Source organism: Crinia signifera, chromosome 1 (assembly GCF_055691185.1).
Source record: "Crinia signifera chromosome 1, ASM5569118v1, whole genome shotgun sequence".
Classification (NCBI taxonomy): Eukaryota; Metazoa; Chordata; class Amphibia; order Anura; family Myobatrachidae; genus Crinia; species Crinia signifera.
Window position 1 is genome coordinate 101,342,186 of NC_139217.1, and position 26,298 is coordinate 101,368,483.

The 26,298-nt window shown below is 41.9% G+C and overlaps 1 protein-coding gene across 1 annotated transcript in view; it reads left to right on the plus strand.

The window, feature by feature from the left end:
• Nucleotides 1-26,298, plus strand: part of GLRA3 (glycine receptor alpha 3) — a 176,324-nt gene that overhangs the window by 93,447 nt on the left and 56,579 nt on the right. The window contains exons 4-7 of the mRNA XM_083170822.1: nt 15,146-15,369; nt 22,653-22,735; nt 24,703-24,840; nt 25,999-26,213. Coding sequence (XP_083026948.1) covers nt 15,146-15,369; nt 22,653-22,735; nt 24,703-24,840; nt 25,999-26,213 — 660 coding nt within the window. The remainder of the gene's footprint in view (nt 1-15,145; nt 15,370-22,652; nt 22,736-24,702; nt 24,841-25,998; nt 26,214-26,298) is intronic.

Sequence of the window (26,298 nt, forward strand, 5' to 3'; positions counted from 1 at the left end):
AGTCCCGGTGGATCCATTGATTGCGTACGATGGTTCCTTACGGGCTCAATGATCACTTAGGACTACATGCGTTTATCTAATCTATTATGCCTTCACTAAAATTGTCATCATTATTGTATTCCATTATTGTATTCCATTATTGTGCCTTTGATCTTTTCTATGTATGTGCCTGTTACTTTGCTATTTTTTGCCATATCTTTTTAATATGCACGTGCGCTGTCTGTGTCACGGTGTTTTTCGGCAGTGATCCGTCTAAACATGTGATGTCATCTCCCATAGCCCGTTTCCATGGCGACGTTGTGATACGTTGCCATGACTCTGGTTGGTTGATGTCTCACTGTGATGACGTTTCTTCCCGCTGCCGCGAAAACGTGCACCGACGTGCACGCCGGGTTTGGGGATATAAGGTGAGCATTGTTCATTATGTTTTTTATGCCTGATGACGATTGATTAAAAATCGAAACGTTGCTGATTCCTGCCTCCACTGCATTTATTTCCCGTGTGCTGCTGCTGCCGCTGTGCAGCGTGAATATATATTCTGGACGTCTGATCCTAAAGCTGGCACCGGGACCTGTATATCATTATCTGGTGTGCCCAGTCCTCTGGCTAGATATATATATATATATATATATATATATATATATATATATATATATATATATATTTGAGTTTTAACTTTTGTATCTATTCTCTTTGTAATAAAAATGTACCATGTTTTTGGGGTCCAACTGGGGAATGCAGTGGAAGGGGCCCATTTTTAGGGGTTTGGCCAGTCTCTATGGTCAGCAACCACATTGGTTTGCCTAACCATTACATGGTACATGGGCTGAGCCCCTTGATAAAAACTGCTAGCACATGTATAATAATACAGATGGAGCAGCTTTCATTTTACATATAGTAGGTAAGGCTGAAAAAAGACTTGCGTCCATCTAGGTCAACCTGGTATAGATATCCATTGCTGATTTAGTAGGTTCTGATATTTTACAGACAGATTATATTTCTTATTTGTACATATGGATGTTTTTATCCAGTAAATGTTTGTCGCCTTTCAACTTTTTCTAGCCACCATCCTTCGACAGAAGGTGGTGAGTGTGTACGAGAGGTTTGTGTCCCCTGTTTCCCTGAAGCGGAGATGGGCAGGGAAGCCGCTCCCCACCGCCTTGCTAACGGGGACGCATGAGCGAGTGAGACGCTCACACGTCCCTGTCAGGTGGAACTGCCGACAGCACATGAGATCTGGCAATCGGGCAGGCTGGCTGACTACTCTATCTGTATACGAGATTAATAACACCAATTCACTGTAGAAAATACACCTTAATAGTTCTGTGTAGTATAATGCAGCATAGCTAAGTATAATGTATCATTCAAATGCACAGTCTGGAACCTGATCCCTAGAGGAGAAGGTAGGACCTCAGACAGGGGTACTCTAAGAGAGGAGGGGGCCGTGTGCAGGTTCAGAATGGGCTACCCTTTGTTCTGCCAGATTCTATTGTCCATGTGCAGGTCTCCAGGAATATGGCACCTGCGCCGCATTCCCAAGGCGACTGACGGAAAGGTGAGTATGATTCATGGTGACAAGGTGGGTGGGCCCGACTGGGAGCTAGGGACACGTGTGCACCACACCACTTGATACTACTAGCCAACTCCTAAAATGCTGTAAAATGTCCACTTGCCAGGTTCAATCTCACAGTGTCCCTGTTGTAAGTGTCAGCATTTTAACTGTACAACTTTGCACTACAAACTGGCAATGTTTTATCTTATAGTATGCATGAGTTTATTTAGCACTGCTGTTATATGCTCATGATTTAATTATGCCATTTGACATATTATTCACTGGTATTGTGATACAATGTAGCGCATTGGCACTCAACATGCCGCTCTCCACTAGATATCGAACTACATATCCCAGCATGCACAGTTGTGGTCATTTGAATCTCAAACATGAGACCTCAGTCACTGTTGCTAAATTATCTCAGATTAATTGGATCATATTGTAACATTCTCAGTCTACTGTAAATATAGAACTAAAGTAAAGCAGTGACCTTAACATGGCCTTAACGTGGAAATTAATTTAAAAAAGTAAATTGTCTGGCCTATTTCTGCTATGCCCTATATCTAATAAATGTTCCCTAATGGTTTACTTTAACCTAAATCATTTTTTTCTCTTTTGTGTCTGATTAATATTGTACTTATCCTTAGATGTTTATTTACATGTAACACATTGTGTGCCACAATGTATTTATATTTATATAAATAGACAAGGTCCAGTGCTCTATTACAATATAAATGGCAGCTGTTCTTGGCGCCCTCACAAAAAAGGGAGAAGGTGCATCACTCATATCAAGAAATAAATAATTAGCACAGGCAGAGGTGTGCAGCGGCACACGCAGGATTTTGAAAGGGGCGTTTCCAAATAAGTGGTTACAGAACTAATGAAAACTGCACCCCCCCCCCCAAAATATAGCCAGCACAGCCCCCCCCCCCCCCATAGCTATACAGCATAACCCACATAAAAAGCACAAGACCACATTGTCAGCACAGTCCCACCATTGTTAGACAGCACAGTCCCCCATAGTCATCATAACCCCAACATAGACAGCACAGCCCCCCATAGATAGCCAGCATAGCTTCCCATAGAAAGCACAGCCCCACATAGTTCATAGTTAGACAGCAAAGCCCCACATAGCAGTGAGATATTGGCTAATGGCCAATTTTGACTAAGCAATTTTGAGAGAGATGTTGGCTAGATGCACTGGAGATTTTGACTAAGTGATTTTGTCTAAGTAATGATAGTCTATGATCTAGTCAAAATTGCCTTGCCTGCACAGGCAATCTATGATAAGCAATCTATGCTAGACAATATTGACTAAGCAGGAGAAAAATAGGGAGATTTTGGCTAACCTTCTAGGAGATTTTGACTATCTAGTCAAAATCTCCTGCCAAAATCTCACCATGTGTACACCCAGTGGCGTAGCTACGGCTCCGCAGCCCTAGAGGTGGCGGGGGGAGCCGGTGCCATGGGGCACAGGGTCCTTGTGCAGTGACCTGTGGGGGGCTGTGCCTGCTCTCCGGCCATTCTTACTATGCTGCCGCTTTGCTCCCCTGCACATACCCCCTGATGCCACCGCCGATGCCCGCCCGCAGTGCATTACTGGGAGTTTGAGGGGCCCGGCCACTTGCCTGTCCTTCCTGCTGTCCTGAACCTCTGCTGCCACTGCTTTCCACCCGCCGCTACTACCGCACTTAGGGTACTGCTGTTTTGCACTTAGCCGGGCCCCCCACATACCTGCAGTCCTGAGATGCCGCTCCCTCAACTCCCGACTCCCACCCCATTGTGGCTGTGCTCCCCCAGCCTCACTCAGGCTGCCGCCTGTCATTACCCTCCCCTGAGTCCCTCCTGCTCCGTTTGCCGGCTGCTTTGTTTTATACAAGCTGCAGCCCCACACACACAGACATTCAGTGCCTGCGCTCCCTGCCCAACACCCGCCGCTTTGGCACCTGACGGTGGTGATCCTCCCTGGTGGCTGTGTTCTTCGCCAGCTGATGCCCCCCCTCCTTGCTGTGGCACCCGGCGACTGTCTTCCCACAAGCGCAGGGACCCCACTGCATTCTTCTCATCAGTAAACGATATTTCTGGCATCTGGCAGCTTTGGCCAACTTGTGTACATGCAAAATGGTAAGTGTCTGTATCAGTGTTTGTCCATGTGTCAGCATGTGTCTGTGTGTCGCTGCCTGTCTGCATCAATGTGTCAACATCTTTCCACCTGTCTGTGCATTTGTATGTATCAGCATCTGCCAGTGTCTGTGGGTCAGCATCTGTCTTTGTGTCTGTATCCGCATTTGTGTCAGCGCCCATCTGTCTACATCAGTATCTGTCTACATCAGCATTTGTGTGTCAGCTTCCATGTGTCTGGGTCATTCTGTGTGTCAGAAACCGTGTTCCACTCTGTGTACCTGCGTCTGCCAGTGTGTGCCTGTCTGTCTGCGTGTCAGCGTCTGGCAGTGTGTTAGTATCTGTCTGTACGTGGGTCAGCCTCCTTGTATCTGTGTGTCAGCATCTGTCCATGTAGCAATGTCCAAGTGTCAGCATCTGTGTCAGTGTCTGTGTCAACATCTGTTTGCATATCAACGTCTGTGTGCTAGTGCCAGCATTTGTGTCAGCTTTCATGTGTGCATCAGTGGCTATATGTCAGCATCTCTCTGCACAAGTTACATCTTCCCCACCTGCAATGCACATGGTTTTGTCCATTTGAGAAGGAATTTGCCTTTGCGAGTGAACCAAAATAAGGGCCAAAGTTTTGAATGTTTGTATATTACCACTCCATATTGATGTACTGGCTGATGGAGTCTGAAGATGTTTATGGAGGACATTGATGTCCCACGTGAACAGACGTGCCTCCCACAGATCTCTTGATATTTTGTCAAGAGCTCAGGGTTCTTTGAGAAAGACTCCACTCAGTTGTTATGAATGATAATGAGTGATCATTCTCCATAATATTTTTGGTAATCATGTATTTGGCAAATAAACACATTGCTAAAACAGAAATTAAAAGGCCTGGTACAATGATTACTTTTTGTAGTGCTTTGCAGAAATATTAAATAATGCTATAAAAATCTCAACTGATTTTATACACATTTATATACATTTTATACACATTTAGACTACATTCAAAAATAAATATTGCAGTATATTACCTAAGAGCTTTCCAAGTATAATGGCAGACAATGTAACTTCATGACTTAAACCAGGGCTGGGCAACACCGCCCTCCAGATGTTAATGAACTACACATCCCAGGATGCTTTGCATTAGTTTTGCTATGTGGCCATGCTGAAACTGATGCAAGGCATGCTGGGATGTGTAGTTCATCAACATCTGGAGGGCCAGTGTTGCCCAGCCCTGACTTAAACTGACTTTTGGGGCGGGATGCCGGCTGAAGTCTAACTTTTTTTTTAAAGGGGCAATCACTTACAAGGTAAAATTGAATAAATATAGACCCTAAAGATCTAAAAACTTTTAAAAACTCGTCTTGTCTTGTCATTCCCCCAACCTCATATCTCCTTCCCACTTTTATCCCTTTGTGTTTGATGTAATCTAGAAATTGATAGTTAATATTTCTCTCTGTTTCTGAAATTAAACTTAAATATATTTGTTATATAGGAATATTACTTAAATATATTTGTATTTTCATTGTCAATTAATTGTACTCTTTCCTAATTTGTAATTAATGTGAAAAAAAAACAATAAATATGTTTCTCACAACACTTACAAGGTAAAATTATGCATTGTAAATGATTATCCCTTTAAAAAAATGTCCAATTTCGGCCAGAATCCCACATGGTTGCCAAATTTGGACTTCATTACATTCTGCACTTGGTTTTAATTGAACGGAATATGCTGCGCTATATAAGAAACAGTTAACTATAAATAAATAAAAGTGAATAATTGTTTTCTTCGGTTGATTGCATAGTTAAACATCTGAATTAATACTGTATGTAATTCCTTCTTTTGTAAAAACAAGTTAATATATTCGGAGAGATTTACTTAAAATAAAGTTTGCAAAAATGATGCAGTGTGTACCCAATCAAACAGAAATTAGATTCATGTAAACGCACTCAAAAGTGATAAAATGGAGAGTGATAAACAGCCAGCAAATCAGCATCTACAGTACCTGCCATGTCACAGACTGTGTTCGAAAAATTTCAGGCAGGAGCTGATTGGTTGTTTATCACTCTCCATTTGATCACTTTTGAAGCTTAGTGCATCTGGCCTTATGTCTTATGTCATACTTAGACCCAGAACTAATAACGATCTGAATTAAATTATGGGCCGCACATTCAGGTTCTCCATGGAATAAAGGAAGTTAAGGGGCTTTTGAGAAACTGCATTGATTCGAAACACATTAAGCAAACTGTATTGTCCTGTATCTTCCAGTGAATTTGGTCTTATTATACATACATCTATGCTAACCAAGACGGACTTTATCACCTCGAAATAGATGGAACTGTAACATCAGTGTTCTTTGATGGGACTTCGACAGTTTATCGATTGAAAGAATGCTTGATCTTGCGGCAGTATGGATGTGACATGCTTATACAGTATGAAAGGTTTTAATGACTAAGGAGATTTCCTAAGGGGGCAATGTAGGCAAGGCCGGCACTACCCGCTCAGCATGGTCTGCAAAGTAGAGAGATGCTCTCTTTCTATTTTTGTTACCCTGCTTCTATGTACTGTTGTTGCCAGCTGCCACTGCACCTGTCATACTGTAATACAGGGAGTGGCACCATCAGGGCAGCATTAGGAGCAGTGAACCCTCCTCCTTGCTGGAAGTGGCTGATAGAGAGCGGAAGACACAACTGCAGAGCTGAAGTAAGGGGAATTGGCATATGGGGTGCACGTAGGTACCCTGAAACAGCTGAACCTGGGAAGTAGACACTGCTCCCTTGTTCACAAATAAAGAATTGGTTGCAGTTAAGTACAGATACGATTACCTGGTCCTTTAACTACATTAACTGTTGGTATTCAGGTTTATATTATAGCATGAAGAATTTAATGGCATTTTACTGTATGACTAATGAAGTATCTATGGGGAATGAGATATGGTATAATACCATAGAAGCTTCTGGCAGATGGACTATATGGAATTGCCAAAGGATTTCTTTATTATACTCTTATACTTTATACATATGTACTGTATATATATATGGTTATTATCCTTTATTGTTTATCTTTTATGCTTTTCATTGTATTAGTTATTTAGAAGGACATACAGACAGACAGTATATACTAAAAGATAAAAAAAACAGACTTTATTAATAGGAAGGATGGAAATATATATTGTGAGACCGTTATCAACGCATGTTTCTGTGCATTTTTTGTGGTAAAGTAAGGGGAGACAGTCAGGATCTCAGCGGTCACAATCCAGACAGTCAGAATACAGGCCATGGAATCCCAACAATTAGGGTTAGCCTATGGGATGGGACTTTAGAATTAGGCAATGGGAGTGGACAGTTCGGGTTAGGCTGCAGGAGGGGATGGTTGGGGTTAAATTACTTACTAAAATACATCAGGATTGTCAGGAATTTGCTGCCGGTATTGTGACCTTCAGGATGGTCACTGAAGGATATTACACCCAATTTATTTTCTAAACCATATTATAAAGCATTAGACTTGTTATTGTCACAACCTTTTACACAATAGTGCAAGTGGCATTGCAACAAATAACTAGTGCGGCCGCTGCTCCCAGTTCCCTATATACGAGTGATTGGTGTGATTGGCCAGGCAGCCTCTTAAAGTATGCACAGTGCACTTCCTTCCTGCATGTGCTGCAGATGTCTATCATGTTCTCCTTCCCAAGTCCACTTCTCCAGAGATGCACAGTATTTTAAAAGAGACATTGCAAAAATTGGCTAGCACGGCTGCAGCTACCAGTGCCCTATGTAAGCTCTGAAAGAATCTCAGCCTAGTTGGCAAAGTCTTTTACCTCATGAGTTACCTTGCTTAGGTAACATGTCATGGTCCTGGTGCATGTAATCTGTACACTCACCCTCTGACCATTATGTGTAAGGGGCACTATTACTGTGGCCATTATTTGTATAAGCTGCACTACTACGTGCAGCTTATACATATGGGGTACATATGGGGTACTATTGTGTGTCATAGTGTGAATAAGGGCCACCGTTATGTGTTGTAATGTGAATAAGATGTCCCTACTTAATATGACATGTGGGTACTATTTTGTGGCCACACCCATTCCTTGTGAGATCACATACCTATTTTTCAGTTCACTCCTTCCCTTACTTACTTCATGCTCTACACAGTGTGTGGTTAGAGTGGTTGTCACCCCATCGGCATGATCACCTGGGCACCTCTAATGCAGTTCTTTTGGTCTGATGAAAGAGATATGCTTTTATTCTTGAGAAGCTATGCTCCCTAGTGTATTATGTCATGGGGTCAGATCTCATACACCCATTTTCATGCTGGGGCTTTCCCAGTGTTCGAGGAGCCCCCAGTTTTTCCTAGTCCTAATGCTGCTCGGTGATATCATCTATGGAGTTCAGTTAGCCACAATATCTTAATGGGCTTTAATCTGCTAAATGCAACTTACTGTTACATTTGCTACTATTCCGCTAGCTGCACAAATGAAGGTGCATTAGCCCTCCATAGGATTTAATGCCGATGTTTTTTGCAGTCTCTGAACAACTGAAAAGTTTGGGAAACTTCCTGTTTTAATTGAAAAATGTTGGGAAATCTAGAGGCACCCTCATAATTAGGCATGCAGAAGTATTTCATTAGATTAATGTGGCTAATAACTATAGGTTGCTTGGCATACTGTACAAGCTTATGTTCTCATTTATCCCCACACTAGCATCACTAAATGGAGCGATTACCTAATGACTGTACATGCGTACCGTACGCATTGCACATGCAGGAGGGGAATTAGCTACAGAAAATGTGCATGGATTGTTACCGTAATCCTCTTGCAATTTGACTGAGAGGAGGCAAGTGTTTGGTGGTAGAAACTTCCAAGGCATTTTTGAGCAGGGTCTGTGAAATCAACGATGACCATTTCCACCCTGTCTCAGTCGCAGATTAGAGGAAGCCTCAGACTTACTCACCTTCGCACATCCACATCTAATTACAACATGCCTGATAATTCTACTACTGTATCCTGTGATATACAGTATTCAGCTCAGAGGCACAGAAACAGTAACAATTTACTACAGTACAGCTCAACTCTGGTAACACTTTAAATAAACTTGCTTAGTTACAGTATATATTATTTTCTTGGTTGTGATTCTCTGCGACATATTACTGGTCTTTATGTTTCTACCTTTATCAAACATTAAGACAGTACAGTACAAATAGAATACCAATAGATTTTGCTTACCATATATTGAATTCAATATACAAGTTTTACATGATTTTACATGAGTCTTGCCTTGAATTTTAGAATACCATCTCATATTTCACTTCATCACCAGTGCCCAAAACATCGCTGCAGTGCTATAGGAGTTCACTTATATGTGAGCCTTCTGTAATTAGGACTATATATATATATATTAGGAAATGGTTTCAGAGTTGACTGTAATTCTACCATTCTGAGATAAGCCCGCATACTGTACGTATGTTGTCCTTCTGGCAGTTTTGCTTCACTTAGTCATAAAATACCTACCAGAAGGTAGCACTGGGTTATCTGAGTTTTCTCTTGCAGTACTGTATGTACAGTAATGGCTCATTCTAACAATTACTGAGAACCTTTTAAAATGAAAGAATACTATAATATTACTATTACCACAGTCGCCATGGCGCTCGCACGACGGGGTGGGGGGTGGGGGATGGAGGTAAGCAGGGAGCATTTGCATGCAAATGCCCTGCGTTTCCTGAGCATACCCACAAAAATGGTGGGTGCTCCCATAAAAATGCTGGGCGTAGCCATGTGAACGAAGGCTGGTACCTGCCTTCCGGGAGCGGACTGCTGATGTCACAGTACGTCAGCCGACCGCCCCGTTCTCGGACCCCGATGCCGCAAGTCTAGGTCAGTCCAGACTAGATTTGCAAACAGGTAAAAAATCATTAATTGGTCGGAGATCATCAAATGATTTTGGCCCCGTACGCTACCCTGCAAATGGATGTTCCATCCATTCGCAAAGCGACGGTGATGTGCAGACCGTGGGAGGGGGAGGGGAGTATTCATGCGGGCAGCATTAAATGGCTAGTTAAGCAGCGAATCAGAACAGTTGTAACATTGCCCATAACAAAAAAAGCTGTGTAACAATGTATGAATGTTACAGAGTAGACAGTGATAGGGTGAGCATGTATGTACAGTGAGAAAAATGTGCATATGGTTGCCCTAGGAAACAGATTGGGATACATGGCAACATGTATGTATATATGTGCCTAGTGATCCCCCCCCCCCCCATCACTGTTTTTTTTCAGCGCTGCTGCAGCTGCCGCTGGATCTAAGGTATCTACTACTGTATATTCAATAATGTATGTTTATATAGGGGCAGTGGCGTAACTACTGTAAGGCAGCCCCAGCTGGATCTGTGTGGGCGCCGGCACCCGCTTGACGCACTGATAAGCTGCTGCCTGCCGCTGCCCACTGACTGAGCACTGGAGGTGAGTCAGCCGCAGCGCGGGTGCGGGCATAGAAGAGATGACAAATCCCCTCACTGATTCAATTGACTCTACACAGAGACGGCTATTGGCTACTGTGTACAGGATGGGCTGGCGGATGGACGTGTTGGGGCTATCCTGCTTCAGCTTCTCTGTTATGTGGGTGACGTCATCACGTCACGCTGGAGAGGAGTCCAGGGGGAAGGGGGGGGCACCACAAACTTTTTGGCAGGGGGGAGCAAAATGTATAGTTACGCCACTTTATAGGGGCCTGGGTTGTTGGTGTTAGTTCAAGCCACACAGTATAGGGGAGCCCTCACCGTGAACCCTATCATTATACTTTTCCCATGGTGGCCAGCTTTGAAAACTGAAATCACTGGGAAAATGTCACATCAGACATATTCCCGGCAGTGGCGTAACTTCAAATATTGAGCCCCCCCTGCCAAAAGTTTCTGGTGCCCCGGCCGCCCGCTCGCCCACCAGCCATACTTACATACTTAGGAGTCCGGCTGTCAGCGATGCGGGCAGCGGGTGGGAGCCGGGCTGTCATCGGTGCGGGTGGGAGCTGGGATGCCTGTCAGCCCTGCGGTGGTCCCGGCTCCCGTCCTGGCTTCATTCTGATAATATGAAGGACCATCACAAAATGTCTGCCCCCATACAGCAGACAGTTTCAGAGAACTGTCTGCTATATGGGGGCGGACATTTTATAATGGTCTGTCTCCATAGGCTCAGAATGAAGCCAGGACGGGAGCCGGGACCACTGCAGCGCTGACAGGTAAAGCTGCGGTGCATACGGGGGGGCATTACAATAGCACCGCAGCTTCCCGGCGCGCGCACTTACACTGCGCCTTCCCGCAACTGCGGGGGCTGCGGTGCTATTGTTACGCCACTGATTCCCGGTAATTAGATATGTGCCCGGGAATAAGACGCAGGTCCCATGTACCAAGAGACAATGTACATGCACAGCAGGAAAAAAATGTTGCTAGATTTAAGTAACAGAAATGCTTCCACCAACATCATAACCTTGTCTCAAACATTGTCAATTTCTGATTTAATAAAGGGTGCTGTACTGCATATATTGCATGTAGTAATAATGTGTATAATGGAATTCACTACAAAAATCCTAGATGAATTCCAATATACAACATGTTAAGATCCTGAGCTTTTTAATTACTGCCTGTGGTAAACCTGAGGTTGCACTAAGCATGGCTTTCTGTTGGCCCCAGAAGGCTGTAAACTGGAATACATGTTAAATGAACCACCAGGGCTAGTTTTGGGCTTACTTAGTGCAATAATTGCATAGCTGTGGGCACTTAACCCAGAATATATGGGTTTACCATGGGATATAATTTAATAGCTCCAGGCACATAATTCAGGAGCCCAAAAGCCACAGTAATGCTGTGTACACACAGTGTGAGTACCGTGTGATGCGAACTGCATACAATTTTGACTATATAGTGCAGATCTGCACTATATAGTCAAGGCAGGCAAGACTTTCTGCTTGCGATACGTGAATGCACATCGGGATCGCAATGGTAAAAAACCCATGCAATCTCCCGATGAGATTTTGACTATATAGTGAAAATCTCATGCAGATTGTGCCCATGTGTACACACCATACGTTTCAAAGCAAAATTAATTTCCCCCATAATGTATTGACTGTATGTGTAAATATGTAATTCTTCCTATCAATAATATTTCAAGTGTGGGTATTCTGAATTAATACCTCTCCACATTTGCTGTCATAGGAGTTTATACAGACAATGGGAGAAAATGATCTTTTAGAGGTTTACAGATTATGAGCAGATTTTAATTAATGGTGAAAAGCAAAATTATTGTGACACACATCATCACAATCCTCTCCTTAAGCTCAGTAAAAGTCAGATTTGCTAACATTTGTAAATACAATGCTTTGTAAAAAAAGGGACTTGTTATACAAGAATTATTGTAATATTTATTTTGTAAAAGTTTCAGGACATTAACAAAGTACATTAAATTTTAAAAGTGAACACTGCCTTCTTTTTTATCAAATATTTTTGTTTTCAGTAAAAGATAGAGAGAGAGAGAGAGAGAGAGAGAGAGAGAGAGAGAGAGAAAGAGAGAGAGAGGAGGGGGAGATTAATTACAATATTGGGCTAATTGCATTTCCTGCTCCTAAGCGCAACAGCAATTTACAGTCAGAGAATGTACTGTAGACCTGAATTGGTAAATTCTAAAATAAACATTTGAATTAATTTGCTGGACATTTCATATTTGTCAAAAATATGGTGAATTATTAGCCCCATTGATAAATTATAAAATGACAGTTCATGGAACATAAATAAAAAGCTTCAACAAATGCCACATGCCAATAGCTGGGTAGTTACTCATTCCACCTGGTTGGTACTGTGGGAAAACATCTGTTAATTCTGTTTGTGACTTTGTCTATTAATAACCCAGACTCCTGAATACTTATGTGCAGATTGCATTTGCTACATGTTGAGCAATATATTAATGACAACAGTTCCTACATGATTTGCCATTTCCTATTTGTTTCTTCTACACAACCTCACTGCAACGTACTCACCTCTTTAAAACACGATGTTTGTTATGAATATGCAGGCCATTATTGTGCTGTCAGCTGATAGATACTGTACTATGGCCTTGATGCATTTTTACAGGCATTGATTACCACCAAACAAAAATATTTTGGTACTAGCTTTCTCCATTTAGAATACCCAAGCAATTCAATGTAATCATCTGAAATATATATATATAGTATATCCTGTAAAATAACATGTATTTTACAAAAATAAAAATCCATAGAGCTGCATATATGTTATGAGACAAATTGATTTTAATGGGATTGCTTTAATCTATGCTAAAGTCATGTACACACGGTGCAATGTGCTAGGCAATTCTGACTAGATAGTCAAATTTTGATTAACAAGTTAACCAGAATTGCACCGTGTACACTGCGGGTGATATCAATGCGCAGCCCTGCAATATCACTATCACCCAGCAAATAGACTGTGCATGCAAGGCAATTTTGACTATGCCCAAATCTGTATGTATGCCCAAATCGGCCATATTCCAAATTGCCCAAGGCCTTAAGTCAAAATCGACCATGGTCTTAGTCAACATTGGCATAGTCAATATCGCCCATGCCTCGCATCGTGTGTACACTCCTTTAGATAGCAGTATGCATATTAGCCATACATATGGTAGCTCCTACGGGGCTGCACTAAAATGCACATTTTAAGTGCAAAATCTGGGAATTAGGGGACACGCTGGGGCCATTTGATGACATTTCAATGAATCACAGAAGCAAATAGCCGGCATCACCCCACATCAAACCTTAACTGTATCATTGTATTTCCATGCAATAGAGATGTGAGTCCTCAAGATGATGTCCCCCAAAACACTGCTACTCGCTCTTGCACTCAGAGCCTAGACTGGTAACAGCTTATTAACAAAATAAGTTGTATCAATGATCTTAATTACTGCAAACCCCCTTGAATGACCTTAGATTAAATAATTGGATTAATAGAGGGGAAACATTCTGCAAAATGTGGACGGTATTAGTCCTATACTGTAAGCATTGGCAACTCCTTTTGTGAGGTCTTCGGAAATCAATGCTGTAATCACTTCCATAAATCCTTTGAGGAAAAGTTAAGGCTTTCTTTTTCTATTATTATTATTATTGTTATTATTATTAACAATAATAATTATAATAATTACTTATTAATATAAACATTCTATCCATTAGGGGCATCAATTGAACATTGATCTGGTGTGGACACAGTAAATCTGAAGAATCCTGTGATTACTTTTCCACTAGGGGAGACTGCAGTGTGAGCTTAGATTAACACATGTGGGACTTCCAATAGAAGGAGCCAAATATTGTGAATCCCTCTTCGCAATTGATACTCACTCCTATAGGACAGGAAAAGGATCCCAGAATTAGCACCATCTTAAAGTGAAAGTTCACACAGTCAAGCTCTAAAAATGTTGTCTTTTTGGAGGTTGGGGAATTCCAGTTCACCATACTAACCAGATAAGAAAGCAAGAAGGTAAATGTCCCATCCGGTGGTGATGCCTATGACACCTATCAATGGAGCGACTGGGAGGGAATGATTACAGCCTCCCTGTATGGTCCAGGGATGTATTAAAAACTGTGCGGACCATACAGGGTGACTGTAATCCCTGGTAAGAGCTGTCATAGGTTCCTTCTGGACTGGACACCCCCGGCCCGGAAACACTATAAGCTCCGGAATGATACAGTTTGATGACTGGAAGATGTCTGGTCCAGCGATCTTGCTTTCTGGCTTATATGGGGACTTGAATTCATCAAGCTCTGAAAATACGATCCGGGATCCGGTCCGGTTTTTACTTTGTCCCAGCAAGAAGTATATGTGATATCTTCTGTGTTGCATTTATAATTAAATTTAATTACAGTATGATGAATAGACCCCTATGCATTTCATTTTAAAGTTTTGCTGAAAGTGTTCGCACAATATTGGAAAGTTTTATTCCAGTTTAAAGCAAATATATATTTTCCGTATACAGTATATACAGTATGTATCTGCCAAATCTAAATTGATAAAGAAGGTGCTTGTGCTATTAGAGCCATCACAGCACCAGTGTCTCTCCAACTAAACAGAGGTCTTAAACATTCATATGATTGTAATGTGAGTTAATGATACAGATAAGTGCTACTATACGTGTAATGGTGCCCACACACGCACCGATCCCGGCGGTGCGATGCTATGCGATGGGGTGCGCGCTCCCGCGGCACCTCATCGCACAGTACAAAAAGTATGTGCTGCACATACTTTTTGTACTAGCTTTTTATCGCATAGCATCGCATCGCATGCACATCGCATGCACAAGGCATACGATGTGATGCTATGTGTGCTAGTTAAGCACAGAACGCACGCCGGGATCGATGCGTCTGTGGGCACCTTAACACTTAGTAAGGTGAAATAAAATAAACTTCCATAGATTCTGCCTAGCATCCAGTAATAATATTTTTATTTATTCCACAGGATTACCGCTTAAATATCTTTCTACGACAAAAGTGGAACGACCCTCGACTTGCATATAGTGAATATCCAGATGACTCTTTAGATTTAGATCCATCTATGTTGGATTCTATATGGAAACCGGATTTATTTTTTGCCAATGAAAAAGGTGCTAATTTTCATGAAGTTACAACAGACAACAAGCTCTTGAGAATCTTCAAAGATGGGAATGTCCTTTATTCTATTCGGTATGTACCATAAACTTGTTTTTGAGCAATTACTTCACATATCATATATCATGTTTGCAACATAAGCTGTATAATTTGTTATTACAATAGCAGTTGCTCTAAAGTACACCGCTAACAAAAAATGTCCACTTCAAATGTGCAATCTGAAATAAACAATAGCAAAATTAAAATGTAATAATAAAAAAAAATGATATTATATATATTTATATACAGTACTAGTAAACGCGCTCGAAGCAAAAGCTTTGAAAGCTAGTCTGCTACCTTCTGTGTATGTGCATGTGTGATGAAGAGATGTTGTTTCACTCTCTGCCAGCAGATGGCAGTGTTTCAGAGACTCACAGGCACTAGAGACACACACATATATATGTATGCCGGTTCTCTTCTCTAGCAAGCAATGGCACTCCAGTGGACTTGTTATAACTTCTTTTTAATGTGCAATTCCGACGTTTCGGGGCTACAAAAAACGCCCCTTTTTCAAGGTGTACAATAATGTGCCCACACGGGGTGTTCCCATGGTAATAGGCCAGTGACGTGGGTGCGGGGGACAGGCAGCTGAAATCAGCGGATGTCAGCTGCCCGCCCACTTCCCGCACAGGGCGCCCGCAGATCTGAGACACCACAGAGGTGTCTCAGATCTGCAAGCGCGGGAGAAATCATTTGATGGTCGCCAACTATCGAATGATTTCTCCCATGCACCCAAGGTTGTGAACGGATGTTTAGGCAAAACATCCATTCTCAGCCTTGCGGGGGATCACAGCATACGAGGAGGGGTCGCAAGTCAACCAGAATAACCTCTTATAGGAGAGCACCAGTCCTCTTGGCACAGGACATCAAAATGTCTAGCTATAGCTCTGCACACAGATAACTGGTCACAGCTGCACCCCATCTCTGAATGGGACCATGATCATTTTCAGTACCATGCAGGGGCAAATGCAGGATTTTTTGGGCACACAAATTTTGCTTTGCGAATGAACCAGAATAAGGGCCTTAGAGTGTTTAAATAGCCTATCATACACTTGTTATTAGGCTTTATTACATCAACGTTTAACTTTTCATTTTTCTTACATAAGGTATGCTATTTTGTTAATAAAACTAAAGGCCAAATTGAATGGCATGTCGCTAATGCTTGGCCATTGGGAAGCCACAGGCTGCATCTGACATTTCCTATGTGAAGGCAAACTTTTCTAATGATGTCTTTCTAATGACATATTGGCTTTTTATCTAAAGGTGAAATATATACACATAATCAAATATCCTGAAAGGTAAAAGTGCTGCCTATACTGTACCAAAGCATAATTTGTGACTTCATGTATACAGTGTATATGTAAACTGACTTCATTCTTTGAAATATTTGTTTAAAAAAAAAAAAATTCTCATGTTTTTCTTAACTTTATTGGAATTTTTTTTCCGATGAATTAGGAAAATATGTTAATTTGTTTATACAAAATGCCCTCTCTAGCACCCTGCATCTCACCGTGCCTTCCCTAGGTCCCTGCATCTCACGGTGCCCTCCCTAGCTCCCTGTGTTTCACTATGCACTCCTTAGTGCCCTGCATCTCAATGTGCCCTCCCTAGGTCCCTTCGTATCACTATGTACAGCCTAGGTCCCTGCCTCTCACTGTGCCCTCCCTAGCTCCCTGCGTCTCACTATGCTATCCCTAGTGCCCTGCGTCTTACTATGCCATCCCTAGTGCCCTGCGTCTCACTACGCCATCCCTAGCACCCTGCATCTCACTACCCCGTCCATAGTGCCCTGAGACTCACTACGTCATACATAGCGCCCTGAGTCTCACTGCGTCGTCCATAGCGCCCTGCATCTGACTACTTCCTCCACAGCATCCTGCATCTCACTATTCCCTCCCTACCATCCTGCATCTCACCATGCCATCCCTAGCTCCCTGTGTCTTACTATGCACTTCCTAGCTCCCTGCGTCTCACTGTGCCCTCCCTAGCTCCCTGCGTCTCGCTATGCTGTCCCTAGTGCCCTGCATCTCACTATGTTATCCCTAGTGCCCTGCGTCTCACTATGCTATCCCTAGTGCCCTGCGTCTCACTATGCTATCCCTAGTGCCCTGCGTCTCACTATGCTGTCCCTAGTGCCCTGCATCTCCCTATGTTATCCCTAGTGCCCTGCGTCTCACTATGCTATCCCTAGTGCCCTGCGTCTCACTACGCCATCCCTATTGCCCTGCGTCTCACTACGCTGTCCCTAGCACCCTGCATCTCACTACACCATCCATAGTGCCCTGAGACTCACTACACCATCCATAGCGCCCTGAGACTCACTACACCATCCATAGCGCCCTGAGACTCACTACACCATCCATAGTGCCCTGAAACTCACTACACCATCCATAGCGCCCTGAGTCTCACTACGTCTTCCATAGCGCCCTGCATATGACTACTTCCTCCACAGCATCCTGCATCTCACTGTTCCCTCCCTACCATCCTGCATCTCACCATGCCATCCCTAATTCCCTGCGTCTTACTATATCTTCCATAGTGTCCTGCATCTTACTACATTGTTTATAGCGGCCAGCATCTCCATACTCTCTTCCAAGCACCCTGTGTCCTCTATGCCATCACTAGCTTCCTGTGTATCACTACATCATCCATAGCATCTCACTACGTCGTCCATAGCACCCTGCATCCCACTACTCCCTCCCTACATGTCCTCCCTCCTCCCTAGTACCCTGGGTCTCCCTACATATTCCCTAACACCATGCATCTCACAACAACATCCATAGCTCCCTGTGTCTCACTACATTGTCCCTAGCTCCCTGCGTCTCACTACATCGTCCCTAGCTCGCTGTGTCTCACTACGTTGTCCCTAGCTCCCTGCGTTTCTCTACTACGTCCATAGTATCTTTCATATCACTATGTCCTTCCTACTGCCCTGCATCTCACTACTCCCTCCCTAGTGCCCTTCCTTTGGCTACTCCCTCCCTACCACCCCCTGCATCTCACTACATCCTCCTTAGCACCCTGCATCTCACTACATCCTCCTTAGCACCCTGCATCTCACTATGACCTCCTTAGCACCCTGCGTCTCACCACTCCCTCCCTAGTGCCCTTCCTTTGGCTACTCCCTCCCTACCACCCCCTGCATCTCACTACATCCTCCTTAGCACCCTGCATCTCACTACATCCTCCTTAGCACCCTGCATCTCACTACTCCCTCCCTAGTGCCCTTCCTCTCCCTACTCCCTCCCTACCACCCCCTCCTTCTCACTACATCCTCCTTAGCACCCTGCATCTCACTACATCCTCCTTAGCACCCTGCATCTCACTATGACCTCCTTAGCACCCTGCGTCTCACCACTCCCTCCCTAGTGCCCTTCCTCTCCCTACTCCCTCCCTACCACCTCTGCATCTCACTACATCCTCCTTAGCACCCTGCATCTCACTATGCCCTCCTTAGCACCCTGCATCTCCCAAATCCATCCCTACCTTTCCCTGCATTTTACTACATCCTCCCTAGTGCTCTTCATATCTCTACTTCTGTGTACCCACCACAGCATTGATAAGGCTGAGTACATCTGAAGTGGTGGTGCTAGAGTACACTAGCCAAAATCTTGCCTAGGGCGTAAAATTGGTTAGGGCCAGCTCTGTTACTGTACATGAATATGAACATGTTACTGTACATCTGCACCAGAACATTCTCATCTTCATTAGATGTGATTCAGCAGTCACTAGATGACCAGGCCACAAGTCCTGGATGTAATGCAATGACACTTTGTGCTCTATCTCTAGGAGCCAGATGCACTAAGCTTCACAAAATGATAAAGTGGAGAGTGATAAACAACCAGCCAATCAGCTCCTAACTGCCATGTTACAGGCTAGGTTTGAAAAATGACAAATACTGTAGGAGCAGATTGGTTGGTAGTTTATCACTTTTCAATGTATCACTTGTTAGAGCTTAGTACATCTGGCCCCTAGTTATTCCTTGGAAAGAGATATAGGAGGGGTATAAACTGCTAATCAACCAGCATCTGTCATTTCTCTAACACAGACTGTAAAATCATATTTTAAGACTTCCCACTTTTGGGGGATTTCAATGATCTGCTATTAATTGATCCTTTGCTGCTCTATGTTTGCACAAGATATCCTGTGACTATTGTTGCATGTTATTATGCTATTTTGGTTGTGACTTCTACCTGTGTACTCTGACCATACCTCCAAACATTTCAAAATAGCGCAGTGGGACACCTGTGTGCGGTCCTGGAGCATGCTCACAGCGTGGCCTTCTTTAAAGGGGGTGTGGTGTGCTCACAGCAACTGTTCACTGCTGCTCTACTAGACTAGCAGCACTGATAGGGGGGACTCCCTACTGAACCTCACCTGCCGGCCCCGGATGGGACACGGGACAGTTGGGAGGTATGTTTAGACCATGCCAGTTGGTTAGAGTTCTCAATGATTATCAATGTATTTTTAGTTGGTGCACTTAAAGAGCGTGGTCAGGGTCATATCTTTCTTTAATGAAATGTCTCCAAATTCTATACAGCACTAGTCCTAGAACAGCCAACTACTGTCAATTGTTTACAGTTCTAACTGAATAGGGGTTGGTCTATGTCTCATCAAAGCTGGTTTTATTAATGTACTGTATATAGGGGCAAATATAGCAAACCTGTGAAAGTGTTCAAGTGGAGAAGTTTCCAAAAAGCAACCAATCAGCTTTTATCATTTTATAGACTATGGTATATAAATGATAGCTAAAACCTTTATGGCAATTGATAGGGAAAAGCTGCGAAACGTCTCCACTTTAACACTCTCAAAGATGTGATACATGTTCTCCCTAGTGTGTGCAGTCCTCAGAAATTCCTGCAGTGCACTATGAAATAAAAATAAATAATTAAAAACATGCATCTTTATCCCAAACCAGCCCCTATACTTGACAGCTACATTATGGATTTCTACTGTAACATGGAAACCCCAAGTATGGCAGTTATAATAAATGCAGGAAAGGCCAATGGCCAGATGGGCAAGTCCAGACAAGAACTACAAAAGGGATTTAGAAATTACAGCTGACTGTAGCATCCAGCAGGCATCCATGGAGAGACAGCAGCACAGCACCACCGTCATTTCCTTAATTCAGATAGTGCCAGATACAAAATGATTGCAGCGATGTTCCACTGTTTCTCCATGGATGCACAAAAGGTGGAGGTGAGAGGCTGCTGCTGGAGGGACACAGGGAGGGGAGAGGCTGCAGGGGAAAGGGGGGTATTATGATTCTATTAGGTGTCTTGTATTGTTCATTTGTTGCCCCAAGATGGGAAAGATGACTAACAACACAAGTTAGTGGCCTGTGATAACATGTAATAACCAGTGTTTGATAGGGTTGGATGTGTGTGACTAAAGTGTGTGCTAAATGGCAAAGCAAAGCCATTTACTATGGGACATCATGTTATAAGGGGCACTACTATTGTGTACCATCATTTTTAAAGGGCATTACTGTGTGGCATAATGTATGTGCTTCAAATGCCAGGGTCTTCTTTTAGACCATGTCCAGCATTGTCAGTGCTACACTGTAATGCACTGGGGAGTGGGGGCATACAACCACCCAGAGTTTACCGGGTTGATTATCTTGTTTTATTTGTTTAGATACTTTTCCTAGATATTTTTGTTATATATGTTTCAAATGGGCTATTAACCCTTTCAAGTCCAATGTCTTGTCAGGCTTAACAGCCCTAGCACTAGTAGCAGATCGTATGGTGAACCACTTTAAAATAAGAACACTAACATCGTTCAACATTCAATGTAGACTGTTTTTGAATAAGAAAAAAATGATAATTAATTTAAACATTTAAACCAGACTGTTTGAATTCCAAAAAAATAACTGCAAAAGGTTAATAAATAATACAAGTGAAAAGATTTAAAGTTTTGAAAAAGGTTTTTCAAAAGTAAATTATTCAAGTAAAAGTTTCTTGAAAAATGAGTATGTAGCGGGGTCCTTTGTGTGTTGATGATGATAGCACATTAAGGGATTGAGCTATTTATGGCACTTTGTTACAGTGATACAGCAGTGAATATCCATACTCATTTCCTCCTAGTGAAGATGAAGTCTTCTTTATTCCAAGATCACACTGAAGGTGTTTATAAAATAACAAAATGCTATAAGTGAACCACTACAGACTGAGTAGGACCTTGATGACTCCAGTCATTGTAGAAGCCGCCACTCAACCAGAGGGTGCTGCTGTAAATGCTGCTGCTGCTACCTGGTTGTGAGCAACTTCACACTCAGACTTCAATGGTGGGAAAGTGCCATTTAAATCTATGGTGAGAACTGTTACATCATATCCTATGGTGGAAACTGCAAGCTTAAACTCTATTAATGTTGTAGTTCCTGAAGGAAGGTAAATACCTCACATGCTTGTTCTTGTGGTTCTCTAAGTACCAGCATGTGGGGGAGGCTTGCAGGGACCTGTAGTCCCACCTATAAATACAATATTAATTCTATTTTTTACAACTTCTTGATTACAATCAACTTGGTACCCATAGCCCAGCGGGGCTGGTGATAGGCCTGGGATTCAGGCCTGGCCTTGAGTGACTGAGGCAGAGGTGCCTTTATTGAAGGAGATCCTCACACCCCAAGAAATTAGTTAGTGATTAGTTAGGTGGGGTGATGCTAGGGCCACATGGACTAATTTAATTGTATTCCATGGCTGTGTAATTACCTTCCTGATAGTGGAGCCCATTGGTGGTTTTAAAAACACTTATTATCCCTGTATTTCTAGACACTGGACTGATTTTAGTGCTGGTTTAATAAATATAGTGCTATTTATTAAACCAGCTATTGATGTTTTGCTATTGATGTGTTTTTTGTTTGTTTTTTGGGGCATGTAATTTTTTTGAAAATTTTTAACTACTTCATACCTTTTGCAGACACAATCATCTACAGTTCACACTTATCTGTTCATGCTTCTGTCAAACTCAACTATTTGAACCTTCTCAATTGTTTTTGTGTTATCTGGTAAAGTTTTTGGTGTGAGTTTTCAACTTGCACTCTATTACGACGGGCAAGTTGTATGTTGTAAATCGGAATATATAGAAGCATTTTTCCCATTGTGAGTTTTGGTAAAGACAAAACCATGTGAGTTGCATGTTCTCACATCTAATTACATTGGCTAGTCCTTAAAATGTGCACGGTAAATGCTAAACTTGCACATTTTCATAACTTGGACCCTATTACATTTAGTTCACCAGAGTAGAGAGTCTGGAGGACTGCATTAGTGGGAAGCATGGAATATCTCATAATACTGTAATAATATGTTCTATTATTTCAGGCTGACCCTGACGCTATCCTGCCCTATGGATCTGAAGAATTTTCCCATGGATGTGCAGACTTGTATAATGCAACTGGAAAGCTGTAAGTGAGAAGAATTAAAAATAGTGGGGCAGATGTTTTAAGCTTTAACAAGAGATAAATACAAGGGTGATAAAGAGAGATAAAAATCCAGCCAATCATATCCTAACTGTCATGTTACAGGCTGTATTTGAAAAAAGTCAGTAAGGAGCTTATTGGCTGGACGTTTATCTCTCTTTATCACCCTTGCATTTATCTCGGTACTTGTGTAGTTTCACGGCGCCAGCATGGCGCCATGCGTCTGAGTCCCCTTGCGGGGCTCACTTCACTCGCCCGCGCTGCGGTGCTCGGTGGCTCGCTACGCTCGCCACACTATCTAAAATCAACTCCATGCCAACATGGATAGTGGAGGTATGAACTATCCATGTTGGCATGGAGTTAAGTTACTTTATTTTACATAGTTTGTGGCGAGCGTACAACCCGGAAGTAGCACGGCGCCATGCTGGCGCCGTACACAAGTACCTTTATCTCTTGTTAAGGCTTAATACATCTGCCCCAATGATTGCATCAAAAAGATCACTAAACATAAAAGTAAAATCTATATATTTTTTTAATACATGAAGATATATATTTAAACATATCTAGGTGGCGTGATATTCAATTTTTTTTATATTTGTAAACCTCTAAGGAGAAACTTATGGAAATATTCTGGCAGGATTGGTGGGGGTGTGATATATGTCAAATATAAAATATAATGTCTGCTTAGCACTAGTGAAATGTCGGCATTATAGAATGTCAACATATCATACTGTGGCCCAGCAGTCACTTGTAACAGCTGAAGTAGCTCTAGTGAAGTCTGCCAGGTCTCGTGGACATGTGGAATCATCTGAAGAAGGGACATTCTAAATGGCCACCAGAACTCCACTACACAGGACAGTAAATATAAGTTGGAAGATGAAGGCCTTGACTTTAGCACATCTACATAATGGGCTGATGCTTCCATTTTGTCAAAATGTTCATAGTCACTGCCCTTACTGTCAAATAGTGCATACTGCATGCAGGGGAATATGCACATTTAATTCCATGCATGCAGTGTGGAAGTAATTATGGACAACTTACATTCAACTCAGCAATGGCCCCAATATCTTGCTGCCTTCACTAAGGTGGGTATTCAATCTCCCACCACTATTCCCAATGGAGGAAATAGCGTCGGGGCCCTATTCAATGCTGTCTTTCCTGACAGCATTGAACAGGGATCTCGGCAGAATGGGCCCAACTTTAGAAGCAGGCCCGTTCTGTCAAGAATGGCAGCTCGACGATCCACAGCCGTACCTCGCATCCAAGCCCCCATTTTGGCATTCGGCAGGCAGGACATTGAATCACGCCTGCCAATTTCACTTTGAGCCGGCCGAGAATTGAATTGAATATCCCCCTAAATATCTTGCTTTTAATTTCTTCTGTGCTTTTCTTGAAAGCCTTTTAGAAAATGATTGACATAAAAGAACTCTGAAAGTAGACAAAATTCAAATAAATTAAAGTCGTATTAATATGTTTGACAAATAATAAGCTGAATATCTGCATAATTTACTGATCATCATAAATAAACACATTTAATGTGGCGAAACAGATTTTGACATAGCAGTTGTTTCTTGTCAGTTTAATGACTTTGAATTTGGGATATTTCTTCTGGCAACTGTTGACATGCTTCAAATGATAATCAGTATTACCCACAGCTGTTTTTCAATTGAATACACACCATAATATGGAGTATCAAAGTATTTCTTATGGAGTCACAGATTCTAAGGCAACGTCCAAGGAATTATGTTGTGTTGCAGATGCTATACTGTTATTAAAGACCTTTTAAATATAATCTGTAAAACACTGAAAATATGTAGAAATAACAAAGTATTTTAATTTTTTGTTCAATTAAAAGAAATATTCTTCATTCTGAGAATAGTATTTTATATTGCCACATGACTGAACCATCATATACTATGTATGTCACTAGATTGACGTAATGTGTCTTCCAGTTGGGTACACCATGAATGATCTAATTTTTGAATGGCAAGACAATGCACCTGTACAGATAGCAGATGGTCTCACTCTCCCACAGTTTGTTCTAAAAGAAGAGAAAGATTTGCGTTATTGTACCAAACACTATAATACAGGTAACTACTTTTTTGGTTTTAATGTGACATTTGTAATAAACAGTGCACTTATATTTTCAACATACAGTATTGTATACTCCAGTAATAAAATATTACCGCAATTAAACATACATAAATAAACATTAAAAAATGCATTTATATCATAATAAAAAGTTCTGTTAATATGTAAATACCATTTGGTTTAAGCTGACCAATGTGTAATCATTGTTTACTATTGTAATACTAAAGTATGATTTGAAATAGTAATTGGTCACAGTATACAAATAGATATACTGTACTGTACAAGCGGACATAATACGTGTCAGCAACTACATTGATGAGTATATCTACTAGGGACAACCGATAGAAGGGGGTATTGAATGTCTGACTGCATTTTCGACAATCATAACTATCAGCACTTTTCAACAAGAATTTACATTTTACTTATTCAATTTGTCTGTCAGAATGTTTACGACAGTTGGATCCAACTGTCAGAAATGTTTAGATGGTCAGAAATCTTGTGGATCGGCAAAAAAATATTTTGACAATGCAGGTTTGACTTTAAAAACAAAGTCAAATCTATATGGGTGACAATGCAGCTGAAAACGGCCACATTGAATGGAATAGGTGTGTGCCAATATTTATGACTGTTGGAAATATCGGCACATATTGAATACCCCCCTTATAGTGAATACATTTACTTCTATGGGGGAAAGGCTCAGTTAAAATGTAAGCCCATTACTAACTCGTCCATAGTGATTGACTGACCTACTGGTGTCACTTTCACTGAAACTGGGGGTGAAATTTAAAAGGATGAGAGATTCAGAAAGTGAGAGATTTGGTAAGAATTTTTTTAATGCGGCAATCATTTACACTGCAAAACCAGTTTGGTTTTGCAGTGTAAATGATTGTTGCTTTAAAAAACTGGAGATTTCTTACCAAATCTCTCACTTTCTGAATCTCTCGTCCTATTAAGTTTCACCCAGTGAGCTTTTAATACAAGTTGGTGATAAAGTTTGTAAAGATAATAAAAAAAAAAAATTAAACTATAACAAGAACACAAACAGGGTATTGTGCTGCCTTTAGCATAGAGCACAATGTGACATATGTTTTATTTAATTAATAGTTCCGTATTTACATTTTATGCTTTTTTTTTATTGTTTTGTTTCCTTTACCAAGGAAAGTTTACGTGCATTGAGGTTCGATTCCACCTGGAGCGGCAGATGGGTTACTACCTGATTCAGATGTATATTCCCAGTCTTTTGATTGTCATTTTATCATGGGTGTCCTTTTGGATCAATATGGATGCAGCTCCAGCCAGAGTCGCCCTGGGTATAACTACAGTGCTTACTATGACAACACAAAGTTCTGGCTCCCGAGCATCGCTTCCTAAGGTAAGCAGAACAACCTAAACCACATTCTCCAGATGTATAACTAAAAGCAGTCATTTTGGGAACTGAACCAATATTTAGGCTTAAG